General features: G+C 37.4%; 2 protein-coding genes across 5 annotated transcripts in view; one reads left to right on the top strand and one right to left on the bottom strand.

The window, feature by feature from the left end:
• ZPBP2 (zona pellucida binding protein 2) overlaps window positions 1-24505 on the bottom strand; it is a 77492-nt gene that overhangs the window by 40673 nt on the left and 12314 nt on the right. The gene's annotated exons all lie outside the window — the stretch shown is intronic.
• IKZF3 (IKAROS family zinc finger 3) overlaps window positions 1-24505 on the top strand; it is a 49909-nt gene that overhangs the window by 18067 nt on the left and 7337 nt on the right. For 2 of the 3 annotated variants that reach the window (XM_075123583.1, XM_048830391.2), the window contains exons 4-7: window positions 9560-9820; window positions 10535-10702; window positions 13436-13552; window positions 22522-22638. In XM_075123583.1, the coding sequence (XP_074979684.1) occupies window positions 9560-9820; window positions 10535-10702; window positions 13436-13552; window positions 22522-22638 (663 nt within the window). The remainder of the gene's footprint in view (window positions 1-9559; window positions 9821-10534; window positions 10703-13435; window positions 13553-22521; window positions 22639-24505) is intronic. The other variant, XM_048830392.2, reaches the window with a different exon arrangement.

Genomic DNA, 24505 nt, shown 5'->3' with positions numbered 1-24505 from the left:
CAAGGGAATTGAAGTTGTATGCTGTGGTGCACATGGTGTATGCCTGCCTGCAACTATGAAAAAAAGTGTTCCAATGGTGCTTCCTGTAACTAGTCAGAAAAGAGACAAGCAACGAGGCAGATATTGGGGGAAGGATTTAGACTTCCCTTTCCTTTTCATATCCCCCACCCTGGTGGCCTTGAGTGGCGCACATGCTTAAGTGAAGAGTCCTTAATTTAAAAATTAAATTAAAAATATTTGTTTCCATGGGAGACACAGGTCAAGCACAAGTACTATAATTAAAGTCTCAATTCCATCATTGGTTGAGGCAGACTACTTTTTCAGTGTTATGAATGTTAGCTAGCTTTCATGGTTGTGAAATAAAAAGAAATAGAAGCCACATTTGTGGTTTATGGATGCTAATTGCTGCTGCATTTAGGTGTGTGAAAGGGGGCGGTTAAAAGGCTGGAGTGAGACAGGAGAGGCTGACAAACCCTCGCTTAGGCGCTCACTGAGGTTCCAGTGGTGCTGTTTAGCACACGCACTTATCTGCTTGAAAAGGAAGTGCCGTTTTTTATCAGAATATTACATCTCCCAAGCCTAGATCGAGCCCTGCCGCTCATGGGACTCAGGGGTTATCTCACAACATCAGCAGTACTTTGCTGCAGAAGTTCATTTAACAGGGGATTTCTGTAAGTGTTAAAACCAGGCAAGGAGTCTGTACTGGTTAACTGTGTCAAGTCTGTGAGCTTTGATAGCTATGTCTGAACTGAAAGTCACATCTCCCTAATGTTATCAACAAAAGATTTACTCTACTTTGTTTTAACTCTGCAGTACTGTACTGTCAACAAAAAGCAATACTGCCAAACATTTTTAATGACATCAACAAAAATTAGTCAGTTTCATTACAATTTGTTTATGAATGACATACAGTTGCAGATTGTGTTGTACTGGGCACTTATAACAGGGAATTAGGGGTATGTAATTAGGAATTAGAGGTATGAAAACTCAGTAATCTTGATTGCCTTAGCCAGAAATGTGCAGTCATTTCCTTAGTCTGTTTAATCCATTATCCTTACCTAGGAAAAAAAGACTAAATTTCTTTTGAGGTATGTGACTATCTGTATCATATCTGGTCAGAGAAGGCAAGGCCAAGGAGGAAAAAGGTACATACTATTATTCAATAGATTTTTAGTTCTCAAGGTCTGTACTCCCTTTCCTCTGTTCACACTGTATGTAACCCATAGATCCATACAATACAACTGTGAAATTAAAACTGGGACAATTTTATTCTTTTTGTACTGAAATGAAATCTAGACCGGGGACCTATTTTTTCCCATGCGGTACACAACATATGAGAGGTGAAGATGAGAGAATGGCCCTGGAAATCAGATCACACGTCACATTAGACAAGAATCAGTTTACAGAAACATGGGCTAGTAGAGGATATCAATTAAGATAACTCACACTTTATCCCCAGACCTATTTATGTGGCAAAAAAGGATGAGTTTAATAATGTTTGAGTCACTGGAAGGATGCTGGAATGCAGAAATTAACCCAGAGGCGGTCAAAACTAGATTAAAGTGCAAAAGTAATTAATGGATTATATTATCGCAACAAAGTAACTCTGGAGGGGAAGCTTTTTGTGATCTAAAAATCTAGTTTCAAAACCTGGATTATCTAGAATTATACATTCAAATCCTGGTTTGGTTGACTCACCTTTCATTCTTCCAAAATAGATAATTTGAGTTTCATGTGGTTTAATCTGTTTGGGTCTTTTGGGCAGTACCTTAAAAACCAAGGTCCTGTCTTCTCTGCATGTTCATTAAATTTCCACTGGTACTTTTCATAAGAGTAGGAATTTGCCTTGCTTTTTTGGGCCAAAATTTTCCCTTCCTTATGCACTATGGTGTACTGGCTGCTAAACTCCACACAAGAGTGATTCCTCAATCCTGTATATTGTGCATAATTTTGAAAACATTTTGGAATCAAATTTGCTATATAAATGTCAGTTAGTATTATCAGGTGCTATTGGAATAAAGGACATTTGAAAATCTATTTGAGAGTGATTAGCAAGATTGTACTTTAAACAGTTCAGGTTTTGAAATGCATTTTAAAAACCAGATGACCAAAGAAAGTCAAGCCTGACTGATCACATTAGTAATATGTCTCTTAATCTCATTCGATAGTGTTTAAAGGTTATACTATCAGAATTTAACATATAACCTCTTTCAGTCTGATTGTTATGTCCAGATGTTTTCTGATTCAACTATCTTACTGAAGTGTGATTTAATGGTTGTGATTGTATCTGGCTTTCTGGACTTTAGGAATTGTAGTTTTACAAGTTGTGTTCTCTGACTCATGTTATCTAAATAGTAACAGAAAAACTCAGAGTTTAATCTTCTTCTTTTTTTATTTTTAAAAAAAAAGTTCAGAAAATCAATGCCAGAAGATCTTGTAAATTAAGCAACATTGGCAGAGACAGGATTTGAATGGGAGAACTCAAGATAAAATTCAGGCACTGCAGGTGATGAAGTAGGAAGTGGTGTTCTCTCTGAATCAATACTAAACTCTCATCCCCAAATAATGCCTGGTGTTCTAGTCACATTCCATCCAGGATGATTACAGTCCGCTTCCCTAAATTCCCACTGCAGCTTTAGTTGGATATAATATATGGTTGCTATCTTTCAGTCCAGAGTTGATAGCACTTAGCTTTGGACAATGTAATTCCTATATAGATAGATCAATCAGTAACATTTTGTAAAGTGGTTTGGGATCTTTCTGAATGAAAGCACGATAAAGTGAAAGACCATTATTATAGGGAAGACAATTGATAATATACAAAAGCTAACAGACATTTAAAATATTTGGGCATAGGATCCTTCATGAAATTATAGGTCTCCACAGGGGAAAAAAACCAGAATGTTAGTCTTTGATGAAAAAGCTCTAAGAAGCTGAGGGTTAGGGTTAACTCTGAATTTCCTGGCTCACTTGAGTTTCCAGCATAATTCTTATGATTTATTTTGTGGTAATTTAATTATATTTTAAGAGACATCAGGTTCTATTTTGATTTTTGGAGGACAGTTATTAAAAGGGGAATTGTTATAGATAGAAGTTAAATGTACAAATGCTTGGAAGAGTATTCCTGATTTTTCTATTTGAAGTGCTGTACTTCAGTCTGATTTGCTTCTATTTTTATCTGAAGTCTGAATAAAAATAAAGAGACTAATTAGCATAAAACATGCATTCCACAGAGAGGAATTATGAAAGTTTCTCTTCTATTTTTAGAAGTGAAATTTCTACCAGGTGCACACTACATTGGCTCATTTAGATATCACCCTTGAAATGTGCTGTATATAGTGTATAACTTAAACGGGTGTTTATTTCTTTATCACTAAAATGTAGACGGTGAATTATAGAACTAAGATTAAAGACACTAGTTGCAACAGGCAAAAATAATCTGACGGTAATAAAGGACAGTAGGGCCAGATACTCACTGAAGTCCAATGAAGCTTTGCTGAATTACACCAGATGAGGATCTGACCCATAGATTAAATAATTATTTTGATCAGACAAAATCTCAGGCACACTGGCTCAATGCTTGGAACACCTATGGAACGTGAAGCAAAGTTGGCTTTGTGCTGCTCCACCCAATCCCTGGTGCAATGTAGTGTAGCCCCAGCCTGCTGGTAAACCCATTGTCTTGTAATGGGGCTAGAAGACCTACTGGGATTGCCAGAGTACAGTGAGTTCCAGCCATGTCTATTCCATCCCTAGGGCAGAAGGGGACATGGCTGGAGTCAACTGCTGGGGAATCATGAATTTTGAAATTAAATGGACAATCAGGTGGAGAAATACAGAAAGGTTGTTCCGGACCATGTCAGAGCTGCAATGGAGGAGGGGTGGCTCAGAGGACTGGTATTAGGCAATGGAATCTTTTACTTCTACTTGCCCGTTAATCCAGTCCAGATTAGTAGAGGTCATCTGATGGTTGTTCAGGGGACTATGAAATGACTTGAGAATATCCATTTCAGTGCCTAGCTGACAAATGATCTTCTCACAAAAAACATCATCACAGTCATCATTAATTGGCTTTATCACCATTTTCAGCAGAGAAACCTCAAAGTCTGACTGGGCCAGGAGGACTTGAATTCCATTCTCATCCTTACAGTTGATACCTGCAGCCACATTGACATAATGGTGTGAAGGAAAGTTCCTCTGTATCTTTTTGTGTTGTCCCTGTCCTGTGGGTAAGGCCAGGCATAACTGTGTTGGTCAGAGATATGATGAGGTGTGATTTGTGACCAACTAGCTGTGTCATCAAAATCCCTTAGATGCAGTAATATCAGCAAAAGCATAGTTTTACTGGTAAAAGCTGCATCCACACTAGGAGTGCTTTACCAGTATATGTATTTTTTAAATGGACACCTTACCGTAAATGCTCAATTATTGAGGGACAATCTACACTCATTCCTATATTTGCTTTCTACAACCAACTCACTGTACAACTTTTCATGAGTGATGTACTCAAATACTTGGATGCTAATATTTAAACTGTATTGTTAAATTTTTTCACCTAAATCTGGGTTATTGCTGATTATGCACTATAGGTATCTTATGACTTTTAAACAAACATTGTATTTGTGGATAATCTATGCACTATACCCAGATGTACAGACACTCTTTTCTTAACCTGTGTATTATAGAATTTTTAACATTAACGTTAATAAAAATTTTATGTCTATACTGGCAAAGTGCTTGTAGTTTAGACCTGGCCTAAATTGCAAGCTGCCTGCCTGGCACCTTTCTCCAGTACTAAATATACTGAAAAATATTTTTGTAATCTTTATTGAAATTTTTAATGAACATGTAATTTAACACTTTTGTGAATCTTAAGAAAACATGGAAAGGAAAGAAAAGAAGTAATTTATCTAAGGGTTTGTAACTGGATGAACTGTGTGCATCTCCTCAAGTATTTGATTATGGATTTTTCTTCTTTGTTTATGCTTTCACTTGACAGGATTGAAAATGGTTGCCATGTTATGGAATTACAGTATGTACACATTGCGTTATGTTCATTGCATAGTGATTGCTGAGTTTTTCATAGACATTCAGGATTGTGAATTCTCTTTAATATGTAAACTCTTATGACTTCTTCAGTTTTGTGGTATGCAACTGTGTTATTTTGCCAGCATAGGCTAGAAAATCTCACTTTCTGTGAGATGGCAAAGAGTGGTTTTAGTACCTCACAATTCTCTCTTGTACTCACAATTCTAGGAACAGTTTGTGGAGACATTTGCATACTGTATGTAACAATTCATCAGTTAATGTCAGTCAGGTACAGGTAGTCACAAAACATTCTAATCCTTCTATATATATATATATAGAGAGAGAGAGAGAGAGAGAGAGATTTGTTTTTGTTCTTTAGTGCTCCAAGCTTCTAAATCCTATGAACAGCTGTCAAAATCTGGTAAACTATCTAGATGCTTTCACAATTTGTTTAATTGGATAGTTAGGAAATGGCATACAAGAAAAGCTTTTTCTTTTCTTTTCTTTTTTTTTAAGTCTGGCTGAACATCTGTAGCATTAGGGGGCTCATTATCTCAGAATTGGCATAGCAAATCAGTAGCATCATTAAAACGCCACATTAAGATGATTAAGTTTCTTTTGTTATCCATTTGACTTTTTGCATGTGTCGAGGATTTCATTATTATGACCCCACTCCTCGTACAATACTTGAGCAACATCACCCTGTTGTGCTGTTGCCTTTAATGGCTTCTGATTCTTAATCTTTCTGTCTTCTGTAACTTCAGTAACAAACTTTGCTCAGTAACAGCACAAAACTCACATTATTTTCCCTGTGTTTGATGTCAAGGAATTGGATTAAGCATGGCAATTGAAGGCTGTTCCCCTGAGAATTCCTCTTTTAGAGAGTATAGTCAAGACAACACACTTGTTTTTCTTAATTATTTGCTGTTGTTGACTGTGTATTATTATTCTTGAATTTACAGAGCATACATATGCAGAGTTTCTGTGGTGACTCAGTCTGATGTTGCCATCACAGCTTTATATTTTGGATCTTTTCCAGAACCCTTTGTTTTTACAGTGTTTCAGGTGAAACAAAAATATTACTCTGGAGTATGTCTTTCATCTCATAATCATCACCCCAGGAAATGAAACCATGTGCATCAGCCCTAATGTATCACACCACCACTTTGTTGTGTAAAATCTACCAGATCCTTTCTGCTGTGTGTATTGTCTTCCGGAAGGCCCCAAAAAGTAGTTACCCAGGCCAGGACAGATTAATTAATTCTTCTCTATTAACCTCTTCACTTTCCTGAACACGTAAGGGACAATAATTCTTATACACAAGAGGCAATAATTCTTATCTTTTTAACCAAGTGGTTCCTATATGTACTTCAATGAGCCCTTTAAGAATATCCTCGTCTTTCCTCACTTTAATTCTCCTCCACAATTCCGTGCATTCTCCTTTTGTCTGAGGACGACTAGATTGGGTACTCTCCAGAACCTGTCAAAATCTCTCTTTATGCAACATGAAGCATTCCCACCCAACCATTAGTGTTATGATTCCAGAGGCCTCCCTATGCCTGCCAGCTTGCAAAGCAAAAAGGCCTAGACTAGAAACTGAATTTGTCTCCTGCATGGCAGTGCAGACCTCTACTACCACTTGATCAGTTATTGACTTACTTTTCCTAAGCCATTTCTTTTCTTTTCCTTGGGAAAATGGCATAAATATTGCCACTTGTTCCCTTCGCCTATCACAAGCACACTGAGGTACTTTGGTAGTACTACTTTCCCCTTAATTGTGGCCAACATCTTAAGGTAATATTTCTATACCAACATTCACTCAAAATGAAATAACTCTTCCCTAATAGGTTCTGCTTTCTGCTATCTTTTAGTTGTCAGTAGCTGCAGTTTTCCGTTGAGGTTCTTTTAACGCCTACGTGCAAACTGAAAAGCACTCAAGCTTTGGTGGGATATCACCGACAGCTGGAGTGGTAGTGATGATTTAGGGGGGAGGGCCTTGATCAGAACTCAGGTGCATCCTTCTCATCTATCATCAGAAAACAAAAACATTGCAAACAGTGTGCAATAAGGAAAAAGCAAAACACAGTTATTTTCCATGGTGGAACCATGAGATATAGCCTAAACTATATCAGTCTGCTTCATCTGTCCCAGTGGAAATCAGGGACAAAACACATGTATATTATTCACGAACATTGGTATATTTCTCTAAAGAGTAAAAAGATGTGAACCATGAACTTGTGGTGGGAAACATAAAGGATAAAACTATAGAGAAGTCTTCTACATCAGAGGTTAAGACCAGCCTGTTCCCCTAAGCAGCTGCATTTAATACAGATGACAGGTAAAACATTAATTAGTAAGTGGAAATTTAAACATATTTCTGAAGGTATCAGCAAGGTGCAGCTGCAGTGTGCACTTTCTTTTAACACATTGTGCAGGACCTGATGAATTATTTTGTAAGGATTGCCCTCTTTTATTAAAAAATAAATCTGTATGGAAAAGAGTTTTGTTTAACATTCCCCCCAACAACTAGCAGTCAGTATTGTGCAAAGTTATACAGCTAGAGGCTACACTAACTTTTGCTTGAGCCTAGTCCGCTCTGGAGGATCCCCTATTTGGGGGCATGGGAATGGGCAGCAATAGTTTCAAGCAGGGAAACGCTGTCAGTGTTATTTGAGCATTCGTGAGCTACATACATACGAAAGCTTATGCTCAAATAAATTTGTTAGTCTCTAAGGTGCCACTAGTACTCCTTTTCTTTTTGCGGATACAGATTAACATGGCTGCTACTCTGAGGAGATGCACTGTCCAGGAGGTAGATAGGGAGGCAGGGTTACTCCTGAAACAGATAAGGAGAAATAAGGTACCTGTGTAGATTAACCTCTGGTGGACCATTACCCAAGACCAGTCTGGATCCTTGGGTTATCTGTGGGCTCTGAGTGCCAACCTCCCCACTCACAGAGAGGAAAGGGGAAAGAAACACACTTCCTTCTGACAGAATCATCTAAGGGAAAAACTGAGGGAGACCTCCTGGAATTTTCCTCACCACCAGGACCCTCACAGCCACTTGCTCCCCCCCTCATCCCCACACCTTTAAGCCAGAAGTAAGGCCACAGGCAGAAAATTCCACCCTAGTGAGAAAGGGTTATATTTTTAGACAAAAGCATACTTGGTGCCCATATAAATGCCTGAGCTCACTGCAAGTATTCAGGACAAAGGAGTATTTTTCTTCCATACTTCAGCTGAGAAGTTTGACTTCATGAAAGGGTTTATTGCTTGGTTTTTATTTTTTCACTTTTTTTTATGCTGTCACTTCATTTTCACTAGCGCCAATTGTTTTTTCTCTGCATTTGATGTGGTTTCTTTATCAGATCCAGAGATAATGCAGTTTTGATAGTCCATGTTCTATACATTAGAGAAAGGGCAAGCACCTTGCTTAGCAGGAAGGCCATATTTAACTGTCTAACCCTCATTTCTGGAAAGGAGCAGATGGCCAGGAGTGCAATACTTTCAAACAGGAAATTATATATTTTATCTCTAAGAGAATGGTCAGTCTCCTCATGTTTTTACTCCTGGAGCATTGTCTCCTGAGTGAGGGGTTATTATTTGCAAATGGCTAACTACTTGCACCATTGTCCCATCTTGCCAGTAGGGTCATTTTCTAACCAAAACCTAAGAGGTTGTCTTCATTAGCCACCCAGAAAAAATGGGAACTCAAAGGACCAGGAGACTATCCAGGGACATTTAGGAGAAGGAGGCCAAGTATGCCCTACCAGTAGGGCAGGATGCTGATAATCAGGGCTACCTGAATTATTTGTCAGACACGTGCTATGTGACTGTGAGCAAATATCTTGGGGAGGAATTTGACCCCTGAGTTCTCTTTGCAATTTTAATGGAAATTAATGGATGCTTCTAAAAGCTTTTGAGATCCTTGGATAGAAGTTGCTGTTTGAAGTGATAATTAGTGAAAATCCTGATGAGGATTGTTGAGAAGAATTAAATTAAAAGGGGCTCTCCTCACACTACAACATAGGAACAGCAGAATTAAATACTGGATCACACCTGTGGTCCATCTAGTCAAGTGGCAAGCACCAAATGCTTCAGAGGAAGGGACAAGAATCTCCTGCATTCTTGGCCTCAATGACAGACACCCTGAGGCAATAATCTCTATAGTCTAATTATGTATTATGTGAACAAATATTTTCTTTTATATATTGTACAGTATATATAACATAATAACAATTTGATATATGGTGTATTACATATTTATATAACATAGAAGCAAAATATCCCCAAAATATAATTAATATGTATAATTTTTATAATAATTATTTCTTTAAGATTATCACTATAAATGCAAGATCCATGAGGACTGATGTCTTAACTGTATTTCATTATTTTTGTGGATTTACGTCAAACATGCAGAGTTATTTTAAACATTTTTATATTAAATTAGCTGATGTGGATTTGTTTTAGAGAGACATTATACCTTCTAACATAATTTTTCATTTTGTGCTTTATTGTTCACCTGCAGATGACTTGGTTAAAGTGAAGGGTGAATACAATGAAAGAGAAGAGAGTGCTTTGAATTCAGAGCCTATGGAAAATACAGAAGAATCTGAAATACCTTACAGCTATCCAAGAGAATATAATGAATACGAGAGCATTAAACTGGAGAGACACTCTGGTTCATATGACAACATCAGGCCAACTAGTGGAAAGATGAACTGCGATGTCTGTGGATTAGCCTGCATTAGCCTCAATGTCTTGATGGTTCACAAACGTAGCCACACTGGTAAATATCCCTATATTATCCTTAAAAGAGCTACATTTTGATACCATATGATTTGAGTGTGGTCTAGTGATTAAAAGGGTAGCAGGAATCACAGCTCTTTGTTCTGTTCCTGAACCTGCAAATATGACCTTGGGCAAGTCACTTAATCTTTCTGTGCCTCTCTTTACCCATCTGCCTAATGAGTACAATAATATTTACATATCTCATCAGGGTTGAATGTTTGTAAAAGCATGTTTGTGAAGTGTTTTGAGAATTTTGGATGAAAGGCACTAGCACTTCATCACATAAATACTTAGTCAGTCAAAAACCAGGAGTCAAGCTGTTTTGCTGGTTGCTGCATCTTGCTTGTATGTCATGCTTCTCTTTGTACCATACCTTAACACAAAGTCAACTATCATATTAGGTACAGACTGGGAAGAATTAAAAAAGTTTTTTTCCCCTGAAAATTCTCAACATATTAGAATCAACTTCCTCAAGAACATTTATTTCCAGTCCACAGAAAAACTATACATTTGGAATATTTCTCATAAACGGACACATTGTGCCAAATTCAAAAATAACTTCCACTGAGGTTAACAGGAGTGGTGTTTGTGTCCCAGGACAGAATTTGATCCAGTATCTCATTCTTTACTCCTCCAAAAAGGAAAGGGTGAGGGGCTGGAGGTGATATCCATATAAATATTAAATGTCCTTTTTTTTGTATGTCATTTTAAGGTGAACGGCCATTCCAGTGTAATCAGTGCGGAGCTTCCTTTACTCAGAAGGGTAACCTCCTCCGCCACATTAAACTACATACAGGGGAAAAACCTTTTAAATGTCATCTTTGTAGCTATGCCTGCCAAAGGAGAGATGCACTAACTGGTCACTTAAGGACACATTCTGGTAAGTGCCTACAGAGACACGTAGGTGTTGTAAATGTGTGTCACTAGGACATCAGTTGTGGAAAATAGAAAGGGTTAATCCATAAGGTTTAATCTGGCAGTTGGATTCTGGAGACCTAACAATTAGCAATGACCCCTAGTTCTATATATGGTATATTCCACCTTGGGGCTCAGTTCTTCTCTTTGCTGCATGGATGTGCTAGTGAGGGAAAAGGCTGTAGGAAGCCTTACTTTCAGGAGAGAGTACTATGAGAGAGACCCAGCTACTCCACTTGTTTGTACTGCATAACATCTAGGTATGGCCTCTCCATTAGGAGATGTGGCCATGCCATCAGACCCTCCGTTTTTATAGTTGCAGTGAACTATACTCCACTAGGGCTTTCTCTCATTCTTGTCTATTAGAGCTATCCTATCCTGTATCATCAGAATGGCCCCAGGAGAATACCCAGGGCTGGTGTCACTCAACTACCAAATAATATTTGCCCTTTTTAGTGCCTTTCATCTGAATATCTTAAAGAGTTTAACAAATGTTCATTAATTTTTTCAATATCCCGTTAGCATATTATATCCCTCTTACAGATTTGGAAATGGAGGCACAAAACTGGGGGTGACTTGTCCCAACACTGCAAGTCAATCAGAAACCTAGGAATAGAACCCATACATTCTAATTCCTAGTCCTGCTCTTTAACAATCAGATCACACTTACTCCTGTTTATTTTTATATGTCCTTAATGTATTACATAGAGGTTTAGAAAAATCTCTATTTTGAATGACAGATTCAAGGATTTTGAATGACAGATACTATCTATGTACTACCACATGCAGAAAAAAAGTTTAACCGTACAAAGAATCAAATAGACTAACACGGCTGCTACTCTGAAAGTTAAAAATGAGATTATTTTACATGGATAAACAAGATTCTGATTTGACTTTGACCCAGATCAACAAAACTACATGTCCCCATCAGGACTCACATAAAAACATCATGTGTCAAACACATCTTAATCAACAATGCAGCAACCCTCTTTGGCACAGCTGCCAAACAATATGTGAACTAATAACCTTACAATCGGAAGCTGTTTGTGATTAAAGTTGTTCTGAGAAGCCTGTTAGTGACTAATTAAAGATGTTAAAATCTTTAAATACATAAACAAAGGTCCTAACTATACTGGGTTTTTTTTTGGGGGGGGGGGGAACGGGGGGAAGTTGTACTGGTATAGAGTGCAAACCCCCAATATATATGTGTTGTACTGATTTCAAGAAGGGGTTTGCACCTATGTGCCTTTAGAACTTGTCTACACATAGAGTGGCACTAGTTTAACTTAAGGGGCGTTTTAGACTAATTCAATTAAAGCAGTGTAAAGGCTGTATGGACACTTTTATTTCAGTTAAAACCAGGTTTATTTCAGTTTATTTTAAATTGATTAGGAACATGTTTAACCTACATTGAAATAAGCCACTCTGAAACTGAAATAAGAGCATCCACACAAGGGCTTCCACTGTTTTAACTAAACCTGTTTAAGTAAATCAGTACAAGATTGTGTGTAGACAGGGCCTCACCCCTATAAATTACCAGGTTAAGTAACAATGGTGCAAGTCCCGTTTCACACAAGTGTAGTGTCTCTACGTTAGGGGGTTATGCTAAGAGAAGCTAGTGCTTAGAGTGGGGTACTAGGAATCAGAGCTCCTAGGTTTTGTTCCTGATTCTGCAAATGTGGGGGCTAACTTATGAAACTCTGATCCTAAGAGCACTGCCTCCTACAATCTTAGGATATGAAATGCATTAAGGATAACTGAACAGTTCTGATTTCAGAGTAACAGCCGTGTTAGTCTAAGGATGAACAGAGGGAGACGATAATTTCTGATTAGATCTTTTAAAAGCAACATGCTAATTAAATGATGATAATTTACATTAGTGATGTTATCATGGTATCAACAGATATGTATCTATTGCATATTTATTTTATATTCTACCAGGAAAAATCAGCCATGCAAAGTGCTGTATTCATTTTGTTAAAACTGTGCCTACTTACAAAATCTCAGGCATATTTTAGCAATTATTTATAAATTTACTAACATAAAATTACTGTCCTAGGGTGACAGGTTTCAGAGTAGCTAGCATGTTAGTCTGTATTCGCAAAAAGAAAAGGAGTACTTGTGGCACCTAGAGACTAACAAATTTATTTGAGCATAAGCTTTCGTGAGCTACAGCTCACTTCATCAGATGAATTTATATCCCATACACCACAAATTTGATTGATCTGCAGAGTTTGGGTGAGAACAGAATCTGGACCCTGACCTGTGAGCAGTCTGCAGGGTTCCAGTACAGCCCCTCTGCAGTCATGATATCATATTGGGATATATGAATCTGTGCAAATCCAGGTCCAGTGACCCCTTTGGTCTTCCCCTGTTGGCCCATTATTTTCCAGCCTATTTGACACAAATTTCAGCTGCATGCAGTGCAGAAGCTCTTTGACAGATATTCCATCACTGTAGTAGGGCACTGCTGGACTTAAGTAAGGAAGAGGGCCATGTATGGACCCTCCATACCAGGGTGAATTTCACCCTTAGTTAACCTTGATTTCATAGTAATAATAATAATAATCAATTATATAGGAATTTAAGGCATTCCCCAAGTGTTAAATTGAGAGTTATCAGTAATTATGTGCTCATATGCCAGGAAGGCATCATCAGTTTCATGTGGTTATTTTATCCTGCCATCTTTTCTTTCTAGTGGAGAAGCCCTACAAATGTGAGTTTTGTGGAAGGAGTTACAAGCAGAGAAGCTCATTAGAGGAGCATAAAGAGCGCTGTCGTACTTACTTGCAGAGCACTGGCATGTGTGAGGCTGGTAAGTTTATCAGATTACAGTGCTTGTCTTTGTATGTTACAGTGCCTTTAAAAGGGCATCTGGCAAACTGTTAATTTGCAGCCTGAAAACAGTTTTCACTACAATCATTTCAAGTAACCTAAGGGGCTGCAGATCTCATAAAAAGGTCTAGCTTAATGCATCCCTCAGGCAGCTAGTTAAAGAATGCTTTTATTTTAATTACTTTTTTATTTCACTGTTACTTTCAATAAAACATCCAGAATTCTTCATACACAGCATTTCTGTAGGTGACACCCACATTAAATTAAATTAGTCCTACACTAGTACTATTATGTGGTTTATTTCATTGGATGAGTTGCTGCTGGTATTTCATTACAGCAACTGTTTGCATGTGTTAGTCCATTCAGAACTATTTTTCAGTAGATTAATATTTGCTGATACCATCATAATCAGTTAGAATTTGTAAGTGTTTCAAACTGCAAAAGTATTGGGCTAGGGGATGGAAATGGGGTGGGGATCCTGACACTCTTGATGGACCAGCCTCTAATGTAGAGAGAAGTTTCGATGAGAAATATTCAATAATAAACAAGGAGATAGAAATATGCATATTTATGTGAACAGAAAGAATCTATGTTCCATTTGCCCACTTTAAGGGCACACTGAAGGGGACCCATATGTTATACTTGGCTTTTGAAGGGAAATGGGAAAATTGAGGTATAGGCAAAGGCAATGGGTATTAGTATTTGATTATGAGTTGCTACTTGGAGAAGAGATCAACTGATTGAGCTTAGTTTTGTAATTTTAAATAAGTGACACAGCATTCAGAGCCAGAGTAGAGGTTCTTTTTATTGTTCTAAATTGAAACAAAGTAAAAATAACTGTCATGTATATTGTGATAGTAGCTAAGTAGTTTAATGATTGAACAGAACCTTTTGTGAATGCAGGCAAACTAATTTTACATTCATGTAGTCTATATTGGTCAGCGACTTGAATTCCTTTAGTTATTCTGAAGCGAAGTTTTGTCACCTGATTTAAAAGTTAATTTCCAATAATAGTTTGGAACTTCTGTTTTCCTTTTCATTACTCCAATACTGGATTTCAGAAAATATTTCAGTGGCAAAAGTAACAACAATAATACTCTCCCTTTTCATAGCTATTTTCATCAGAGAATTTCAAAACATAAAATAAATTAAGCCTCACAACATCCCTATGAGGTAGGAAATATATAATTATCCCCATTTTACACAGGCATAGAGAGGTTGTGACTTGCTGAAAGTTTACAGAATTAGTCAGTAGCAGATATGAGTCTAAAACTCATATTTCATGGTAAATAGGCCTAATGGCCTGTGATGGGATGTTAGATGGGGTGGGATCTGAGTTACCCAGGAAAGAATTTTCTGTAGTATCTGGCTGGTGAATCTTGCCCATATGCTCAGAGTTTAGCTGATCGTCATATTTGGGGTCGGGAAGGAATTTTCCTCCAGGGCAGATTGGAAGAGGCCCTGGAGGTTTTTCACCTTCCTCTGTAGCATGGGGCATGGGTCAGTTGCTGGAGGATTCTCTGCTCCTTGAAGTCTTTAAACCACAATTTGAGGACTTCAATAGCTCAGACATAGGTGAGAGGTTTTTCGCAGGAGTGGGTGGGTGAGATTCTGTGGCCTGCGTTGTGCAGGAGGTCAGACGAGATGATCATAATTGTCCCTTCTGACCTTAGTATCTATGAAAACTTCAGCATTCTGGCTCCCATTCTCCTGCTGTTATAGCTGGGAACTTCCTGCCTTGAAAAGTGAACGTAAAGTATCAAGCCTCTCATTTTTGGTTCTGAATTTGAATGTTTCTTTTCAAACAAAGAGTTTAAGTGCATGTTTTACTCTGATAAAATGTGAAAATTAAAAAATTAAAAATAAGGATTAAAATACTTTTATGTGAATAATAATAAATAGTAATAAAGTTACAGAATTAACATGGACACTTCAAACATAACAAAATTATTGTAGGGATATGGCTATCAAGAAAAAATATTCAGCTATTTTAGACCCTATTTATGCAAGTAGCACCACAAAGGTAAGCCCTTGCGCTCATGAATCCCCATTGATTTATTAGAACTCTGTAATGGGTGCAAGGATTCCTCCCCACCTTGCAGAGCTGCTTGCAGGTTTGGCCGTTAGTGTGCAAAAAAAAAATTCAGGAAATGATGATTTATGAAGGTTAATTAGTGCTTCATAGCGTGTTTTCCTTTTTGCGCACAAAGAAATGTGTTGAGTATCAGTAAAAGTAAATGGTTAACTGAGCGTGTCAGCAAGTTGTGATTTTCATGAGAACCTGTACATACCATAACTTCAGCTTTATCTTACAAGGTACACTCAGATGGTGGCAATCACATTGAGATGCCCACCACATGGAAATTGAGGCACAGAAACTTTATACCTACTGTAGATTTCTGCATTATAGTAGTTCCCATCATTTGTACTCACTTCAGAATGGCAACTTTTCACTTATCCATAAACAGTGCTAAAATAGTGCGTAAATTGGTCATAGAGGAAATATAAATTTCCAGTACAGCATTATGTATCAGTATACTCTGCTTTTAAGGCCTCACAGCTTAAAAAATGCTGCAATGTTTTTTAGTGGCACTGTAAGATTTATGAAAAACAGGAACTCCAATCTTGCTGAGGCATTTCTATTCAATTCGCTGCTGTTAGGCACTGTATTAGATGGCATATTCTGCCCTCGTTCCACATGTAGAATGTTCATTGATGACAATGGCTGATATGCAAAAAGATTCACCTTACATTTGTCAACATTTCAGAAGTTTCCACCTCAGTGTGGCATTTCCTCCCCACAGGTTGAGACAGCAAGAGCAAAATCTTGAAATGTCATGTCATTGCTCCTCTCACCCGTAACCCTGCTGCTGCTATTGTGATGATTATTATTTATTACAGTGGTGTCCAGAAGGCCTAAGTAATACAAGGGTCTTATTATAATAAGTGCAAAAACACATAGTAAAAGACAGTCTCTATCCAGAAGAGCTTTACACCCTAATTTAAGACAAGGTGCAGGAAAGGGGTGTAATAAATACATGGAGGAAATTGTGGGGGGAGGATGAGGATAATAGTAATAGGAACATGTGATTATGTAGATCAGCCATGGGAACAATTATATGATTTCCATATGGAGCTTCAAGGATTACACATTACAGTGTTGCTCTGACATTTTTAGACATTCAGGATAATATTCAAAAATACCTAAGAGATGTTGGGCTCCTAAATCTCATTTTCAAAAGTGATTTTAGGCATTTATGTGCCATAGTCTCATCAAAAGTCAATGAGGTTTAGGTTCCTAAGTGCCTAAGTCTCTTTTGAAAATGGGATTCAGGCTTCTACATCACTTCAGCCCTTTTGAAAATGTTGTCCTAAGTCTCAGAACTGGATGAATATTCTGATTTGTACTTAAATGGATCAGATTTTTCTATTTACTGTCTTCTATGAAAACCAGAGCAGAGTAAGACCAAGACCTATGTTCTCTGAGTAAAAGCCAGAAATTCACTCTGGCTTGGAGAGGAACTAGATAGACCCCAGGAGCAGACAATATACTTCATAAAGTTTTTCCTCAAGATAGATCCATGTTTTGATTTCCAAGCCTATTCCTGTTGCTTTCAGGAGGATAAAATCTGAAGGCAGATCCCATATTTTTCTCATCCTTCTCCAGTAGTTGTACGTTGTTACTAACTTCTAAATGCAAAAGTTAACCTTCTTTTATTAAAAAATAAACTAAAAACAAACACACAAACATAATTTCCCTGAGGCACACAGGCTCTCTACAAAGCTTGGAGAATATTTATTCTTTTTAATGACTCCTGGACAAAGTCCATATATCTAAAGTTGAATTCCAAAAGTTATAAGTAATATCAGGGGACAGGGAGTCCTGTAAGTGTCTTACCCTCTTAATGCCTCAGTTTATCTTTCTCTAAAACAGGAATACGATTTACTGCACCTATCTTACCAGAAGGTTGTGAGGCTTAATTATTGTTTGTAAAGCTCTTTGAGATCACTGGAAAAAACCACAACACAGTAGTAATAATAGTAGCAGCAGCAGAATACAAGATGTATTATGGAAACCTAATGTATCCCTTAAAAGTTGAGTGTCAGACTGTTTGTAGAATTACAATTTAAACAAGTGAACTGAAGGAAAAGGGAAATAAATAAAAAACAGATCTCTAGTGAAACAGAATTTTCAGCAATCTCTAGTTCATTCATTCTTTTAAAATTTTAAATAATTTCTCATTGCATTTTAGTATTCTACTTGCTCAGAATGTGGCATGGTAACAATATTGCTGAAAAAAAAAGATTTTATGTAACAGTATTGTTAGAACTTAGCTCTGTCCTTGATAACAATCTCTGATCACACCGTTTTCTTAGCACAATAACCCACCTCTATGTTCCACTCTCCATTATTTAGTGACCACACAGTAGATGAGACAGGAAACAATGCCTCTAATTTGAGCTTCATTTAGCACTTCAGGGTTTGCTAATGATGCCCACATGCACTAAAAAGTATAGTCACAGTGTGACAGAGACCACATTGTGGAAACAATTCATTACAGGCCAAATGATAAAATATTAATGTTCATGACTGGAAGAAAAGGACCCGCTCCTTCTATTTCTACAGCAGGGTAGTAGACACTAGAGCTTTCTAGAGACACTGCTCTCTTAAGAAATTAGTATAATGAGTCTCTGCTCTCTTAAGAAATTAATATAATTAATCTAATGGTTATAGCAAAAGACTGGTGGTCCGTAATGAAAAATAGCTCACATGTATGTAATGCTTTTCATCCCAAAATGTATTTTAAACACAGGACTAACACTGAAATGCACATACACTTACACCTGAAATGCAAACACTGGACAACCGCATTTATAAGCACTACATAGATGTCTAAGATATTAAGTGAAGAATGCCATACCCAATTGCGACTTCAGGAAGAGTTTAGTTGAAAATGGTCAGGACACTAGAGCTAACACTGTCCTACTCTTGGGTAGAAGGCCATGATCAGAAACTTGGCTTTACATTTCACTTGAAAGACAGCTCCTCAGTGTTTCTAACACCATGCTAGGGCATTGATTAGTGAAGGTTCAGAGGGAAGAATAATACCTAATGAATCTCCAACACCTCCTGCAGCATCTTTGGGAATTTTTATGGTGCTGTCCCATCCAAAGATGAACCATGGCCAACATTATTTGATTTGAATGACATATCAAGATCACAATCTAAAGTAGTATAACTTCATTAAGAGTCTAGGTTTTTGATCACGCTGTTCAGTTACTCTCTATGTAACCTTGGGCAAGTCATCTGTCATTTCCTTGTGCCTCTGTCAAGCCATTCAGAAATCAGTGTTCAGATGGTTGCTGATTTAAATCCAGACCCTTCTGAACCATCCTAGGTCAATAAGTGACAAAATAACAAAAACAAAAAAAGATGCCTGGTGTATTTAGATTATATTGTTAACTACATGTTGAAATGACAGTTTCTACTTGGAACATCAAGTGAATAAAGTACCAGAGTAGGAGTCAGGAGATGTGGGTTCCATTCCTAAAGACTGGCCAAAAACTGACCAACTGCAATTGCAGTCACTTTAGAAGACACGTTGCCTCTTTGAGCCTCCGTTTCTTCATCAATAAAATGGACATAAAGATACTTACCTACCTTTTGAGAAGTGTTTTGTGATCTTTGAATGAGGAAAAATGCTACATAACTGCTAAGTATGATTCTTTATTAATTAAATGGACAAGAATGAACAGGTAGATGGGAGTATCTCAGGCCAGCCTTTAGACAGGGAGAGCTACACTGATAAGGTGTGGGACAGCTGCACCTATGCCTGTATGCCCCTGCTACAGAAACAAACATATTGTTTTTCTAGAACTACATTTTGAAGAGGTTGCAAATATATTTTGCAGCCCATATTTTGCAGTTTCTTAAAAACAAAGGGCTACTAGCATGCAGAAGAAAAGCTTAAAATCATGAGACACAACAGTCTAGAAAATTGACATTTCCAGATGACCCAGAACATACTATGTAGGTCAATATTTAGTGTCTCTTCAGCAATCTCTTCTCTGCACAGAATATTAGTGTCACCCAGCAGGAAGCTGCATGTCTACCATTTTAGACTGTAATGTAGTGAGGTTCCATCAGTGGTAAATAAATGGCATTGATAAAACCAATATGACATCAAGATGCTAAGGATAACTCCCAATATAGGTCTTGCGCTGAGTGAAACATCTTGTATTCACCGTTTCTTGCTCCTAGAGTTCTACCAATAGAAATATAAAGTAGCTCTGAGAATGTATATTCAACAACAACAACAACAACTGATGAGAGGATACTAGGAAAGACTTAGAGGTGTAGGAGGAATAAAGAAAATCGAAAAAGCAAACAAAGAGCTGTGAATAGGAAAGAAATAAACAAGTAAGCAGTACTGTTATCACATATTTATTGTGCCCTCTTTTGCATGGATATTTTTCGTTCCAGTGAAAAGCTTCTGGGTATAAAAAGTGACCATAGTTGAAAACATAATACCTAACTTGTTTTTGTTCAGGACAGATGTGGGTTGCTGAGTTTCTTTTAATTATTAATAGCAAACTGCCTTGTACAGTGATCCTGTCAAAATTAAAAGCTTACTGGGTTTAGGATGATCCAGAACTTGGATAGGAGACCTCCAAAGATAACCAAGGGTGCCATATGGAGTGGTGCTGGGGATTTAGTAGTGGGTGCTCTTCCCCCTGAATTAGTATCAAACCAAATTCCCCAGCATGATGCTAGGGCGTATTGTGTTGCTGAATGTGACAGCTTTTGGATGAGATGTAAGCTGACATTAAAGATCCCATTGCACGCTTTGCAAGAGTTAACTCAAAGATACTGGCCAAAATGCAACTTAACTTTCTCTTGCCGTTTCAACTGATTCTGGTATGCTTCACTTTCTCACTTCAATTGTTATGTTGTGTTTGTATACTCTTTCACCCCAGAGGCAGCTGCATTTTAGCTGATGATATAGTGATCTCTGTTTATAGCATGTATATTTTCTTAAGTTTGTTTAGCATGTTGTGATCCTTTGGATTAAAAATAACCACAATATAAAGGCAAGATATTATTACCTTTAAAACACTGTGAATGTGTTCATTTGTGGGCCTGATTTATCATGTAAATCAATGGAGATACACCTGCATAAAACCAGAGTAACACAATGGAGATACAGACCCAGTTATTCCATCCATTCTGAGTCATATATATAGCTAGATTTCATGGCAGGAGCAGTTTGATACTTAACACTTGTGAAGCACTTCACATTTTCAAAACGCTGTGCAAACACTGACAAACTAAATAATGGCTGAGGTTTGGTGGGTCATGGTTAGTACTGATTAAAATACATCCAATATCAGTAACAGTAAACATCTAAGGTTTAACTTATTTTTAAATGTCAGAAAAATATTGCACAGTAGCTTAAAGGAGAATGATTGGGCACTTTTGTTATCACAGCCATATTTTACATTATTTCTACTGCTGTATTTTTAGCAAATAGATTAATTTAGGTCTAATACTTTATAAACTGCACTTAATTGGTCTGCAGCATGAAATGTTTATGTATCCTCCATTTATGATAAGACTTCTCTCCTGTCTAGGCAGGACACCAAAGCTTATGGTATCCACATGAAATATTGTGACATTTAAATTGTCCATTTACAGTGAGGTCATCCCACAGCCCAACCTGCTGTGGGGCCTTGGGCAACTTACTTCCCTTCCACCCTTTGTCCATCTTGTCCATTCAGATTGTAAGCTCTTTGGGGCACAGTCTGTCTCTGATATGTTTGTTTAGTTTCTACCACGGTGTGACCGTGCTCAAATAAATTGGTTAGTCTCTAAGGTGCCACAAGTACTCCTTTTCTTTTTGTCTCTTAGTGGTGCTCTAATACATATCACTAGTAATAATACCTGTCCCTGAGGAGAAAACAAGAATTTGGGGGCTAGAGCAGTTAAAATCAGAATGAGACTGGTAGTACTGGGTTGAGGTGACAAACAAGTAGTCATGGCTGGTCCAGTTCATAATTTGATGAGGTTGAGAGCATTCACAGCTGAATGTGTGACAGTGGGCCCTGGCTAGTACAGCTAGGGTCTTACTCTGGAAAATGCTAGAGCCACAGCACTAGATGAATGGTACATAGAACAGACACACACCAAGTATGCTTAAATTTCAGAAATTCTAGGCAGTTTAAATAGTTTTAAATAGCTCTGAATATCTAATAATAATACTGAAAGTGATGCATAGAGAATGCACAGTGAATTTCAGTTGTAACAAACAGAAAAAATGTAAGACTAGATAACAGACTTTTTCTAGAATCTGGAAAAAAATTGGGAATGGAAGACAGTATTGTAAGACTATTTTAAAAAATGTAAAATTTATAGAAAGATTTTATGTTTCTTTGTTGCTATTTTACTAACAACCCTAGTTTCTGAGCAGTATTATTAAAATACTTGAGCTTTTTTGATAATATAACATAGGGACTGTATCTTTTTTTAAGCTGTCTTGAAGAATTATATTGGTCTGCAGCTGTCACATAGTGTTACTCAGAATCAAAAGGAAAGCCGAGCAGGGCTTATATCTCCATCTGTATTTTGTAACCAACCACGTCCAGCCTGTTTATTTTACACTTCCTCTTGCTAATGAAGATATTGGTTTTGTATGGGTTATGCTCTCCTGCACGAGCTTAAGACTGCAAGATTTGTGTGCGTTTCTGTGCTTGGTTCCACTGACCGCAACTGGTGCCCAAGACGCAAAGAACAAGAACAACAGAAAAACAACAAAACAAGTTTACATCAGATCTCCAAACTGTTTCCTTCCAGTTACTGTGGCAAACTCCGGAGATTAAACCATTCATCTCTTCCTTTTTTTTTTTTTTTTTTAACCTACGTGTGTTTTCTTTTCACATTTTCCAAACTAGCAAGCGTGGAGGCAAGGCACATCAAAGCAGAGATGGGGACTGAAAGAGCACTCGTGCTGGACAGGTTAGCGAGCAACGTGGCAAAGCGAAAAAGTTCAATGCCTCAGAAATTTATTGGTAAGAATAAAAAGTCTTTTCACATGCAGCAGTTAACTGTGTGAGGGCTGGTAACCAACAGGTACAATAGCAGTACTTGTTTTGAAGGGCCCTTTCTAGTCCATCATGTATTTAAATAAGGTAACTTCTGCTTTCCTGCTGTGCTTCTACTTACTGATTATATGTATTTGATAAACAAGAGAAATTGTTCAATTAGGTAAATGACCAATAGATCTGAATTCATACTGTATTTTGTGTACTTGTTTGTGTTAGTGTTTGCATGGTTAATAAATATATATTTTATGGGGGCTTTTGTTTTGGAGCTGTATGTGTGTGTGAAAACCTTTCTACCAGGGTTTTACTGGGGAAGAATCAGAGGGCTTCATCTTGTTAGGGGCTGAGTACCTTATCCCCCATCGTAGTCAATGGAAGTTGAAAGTGCTCAGTAGCTCCTTGCAGAGGCATATGGCACTGCAGAATAGAGCCCAAAGACAGAAAATTACTGAATTTTTGAAAGTCATTTTTAAAAATTTCAATCTGAATGATGAATGATAGGGTCAACCCCTTTTCTTGCTCTGGTTAAAAAAAATATGGCCACAATACATTTCCATAAAATTTACTGTGGATTTAATTTTATCAAATCAATGTTTGGCAAATTGGAAATCTTAGATAGCAAGGTCTGATATAATTTGTTGTTTTCTTTAATGAATGTTTATAAAATTGCTTTCATTTCATTTCAGTTTTACTGAATCTTGAGCTTTCAAAATGAGATTATAACAAATTATCACAGAAAAATATTTGACTCTAGTTTATACCACTGGTGTACTAAAATATGCCTGATGTTTTCTGCAGAGATTAAAATAAGTTTAAAACACATTTCTTTTTGTCAAGTAGCCTGCTGAAATGGGTATATAGTACTAGTAATAATACTTACCTCATATATAGCTAGAGAATAAAAAACTATACACTGTGGTATTCTAATTAAAATCTAACCAATCAAAGGTATAGTTTTTAAATAATCCTGTGTATCTGAGTTTGATGGCAGGTCCTGTTTCTCAGCAGTGTTTGATGCTGTTATCTCTGTCTGTTGGTCATAGTTATTTATTTTGCACTATATGAAGTTGCATTTGAGCTCGGGAGTTTAATTAGCCTGCAGTTATGCCTTAATCATAAATTTTCCAGAGGGATATATGTGGTACAAGATGTTTACTTTTCTTAATATACATTTTCTGTTGCAAATATTGGCCTCTGTGGTAATTTACATTCACACTCACAGGAGAAGAGAAAGGAAGAGAATAGTGATAGAAATCATCTGCCAGAACTTGAGCAATCCATTTTCATATAGTCTGATCTGCACCCTGCACAGAGGGGTACTAAAGATGCTTCTTGAAATTCTGGGCCCAAATTTTCAAATCTGGGTACCAAAGGGTAGGCTCCTAAGTAAAAAATATAGACATCTAAATAAAAGTGACCTGATTTTCAAAGGTGCTGAGCACCTATAGCACCCATTGGTTTCAGTGGGAATTTGTCAACTTTCATCACCTCAGAAAAACAAGCTGCTTTTTCTTAGGCACCTAACTATGGATTTAGGACTCTAACTTTAGGTACCCAGCTTTGAAAATTTTGGCCTTGGGGATTAGGCCTTGCAGGCCATACTGTGATTCCTAAAATGCTTTTCAAGTTCTTTAGGTCTTCTTTTTGGTACTGAGACCAGCCTCAGATTTTTGTCATCATAATTCATTGGGGGTGTGATTTTGCAAGGTGCTAAACACTCTTGCCCAATGCAGCAAAGAACTTAATCCTTGATTCAGTAAACCACTTAAGCACGTGTTGAACTTTTCTTTAGAACTTAAGCATGTGGTTAAAGTTAAGCATGAGCTGAAGTGCT

This window comes from Caretta caretta, chromosome 27 (assembly GCF_965140235.1).
Source record: "Caretta caretta isolate rCarCar2 chromosome 27, rCarCar1.hap1, whole genome shotgun sequence".
NCBI lineage: Eukaryota > Metazoa > Chordata > Testudines > Cheloniidae > Caretta > Caretta caretta.
Note: the sequence above shows the minus strand (reverse complement) of the source record. Positions and strands in the feature narration are given on the sequence as shown.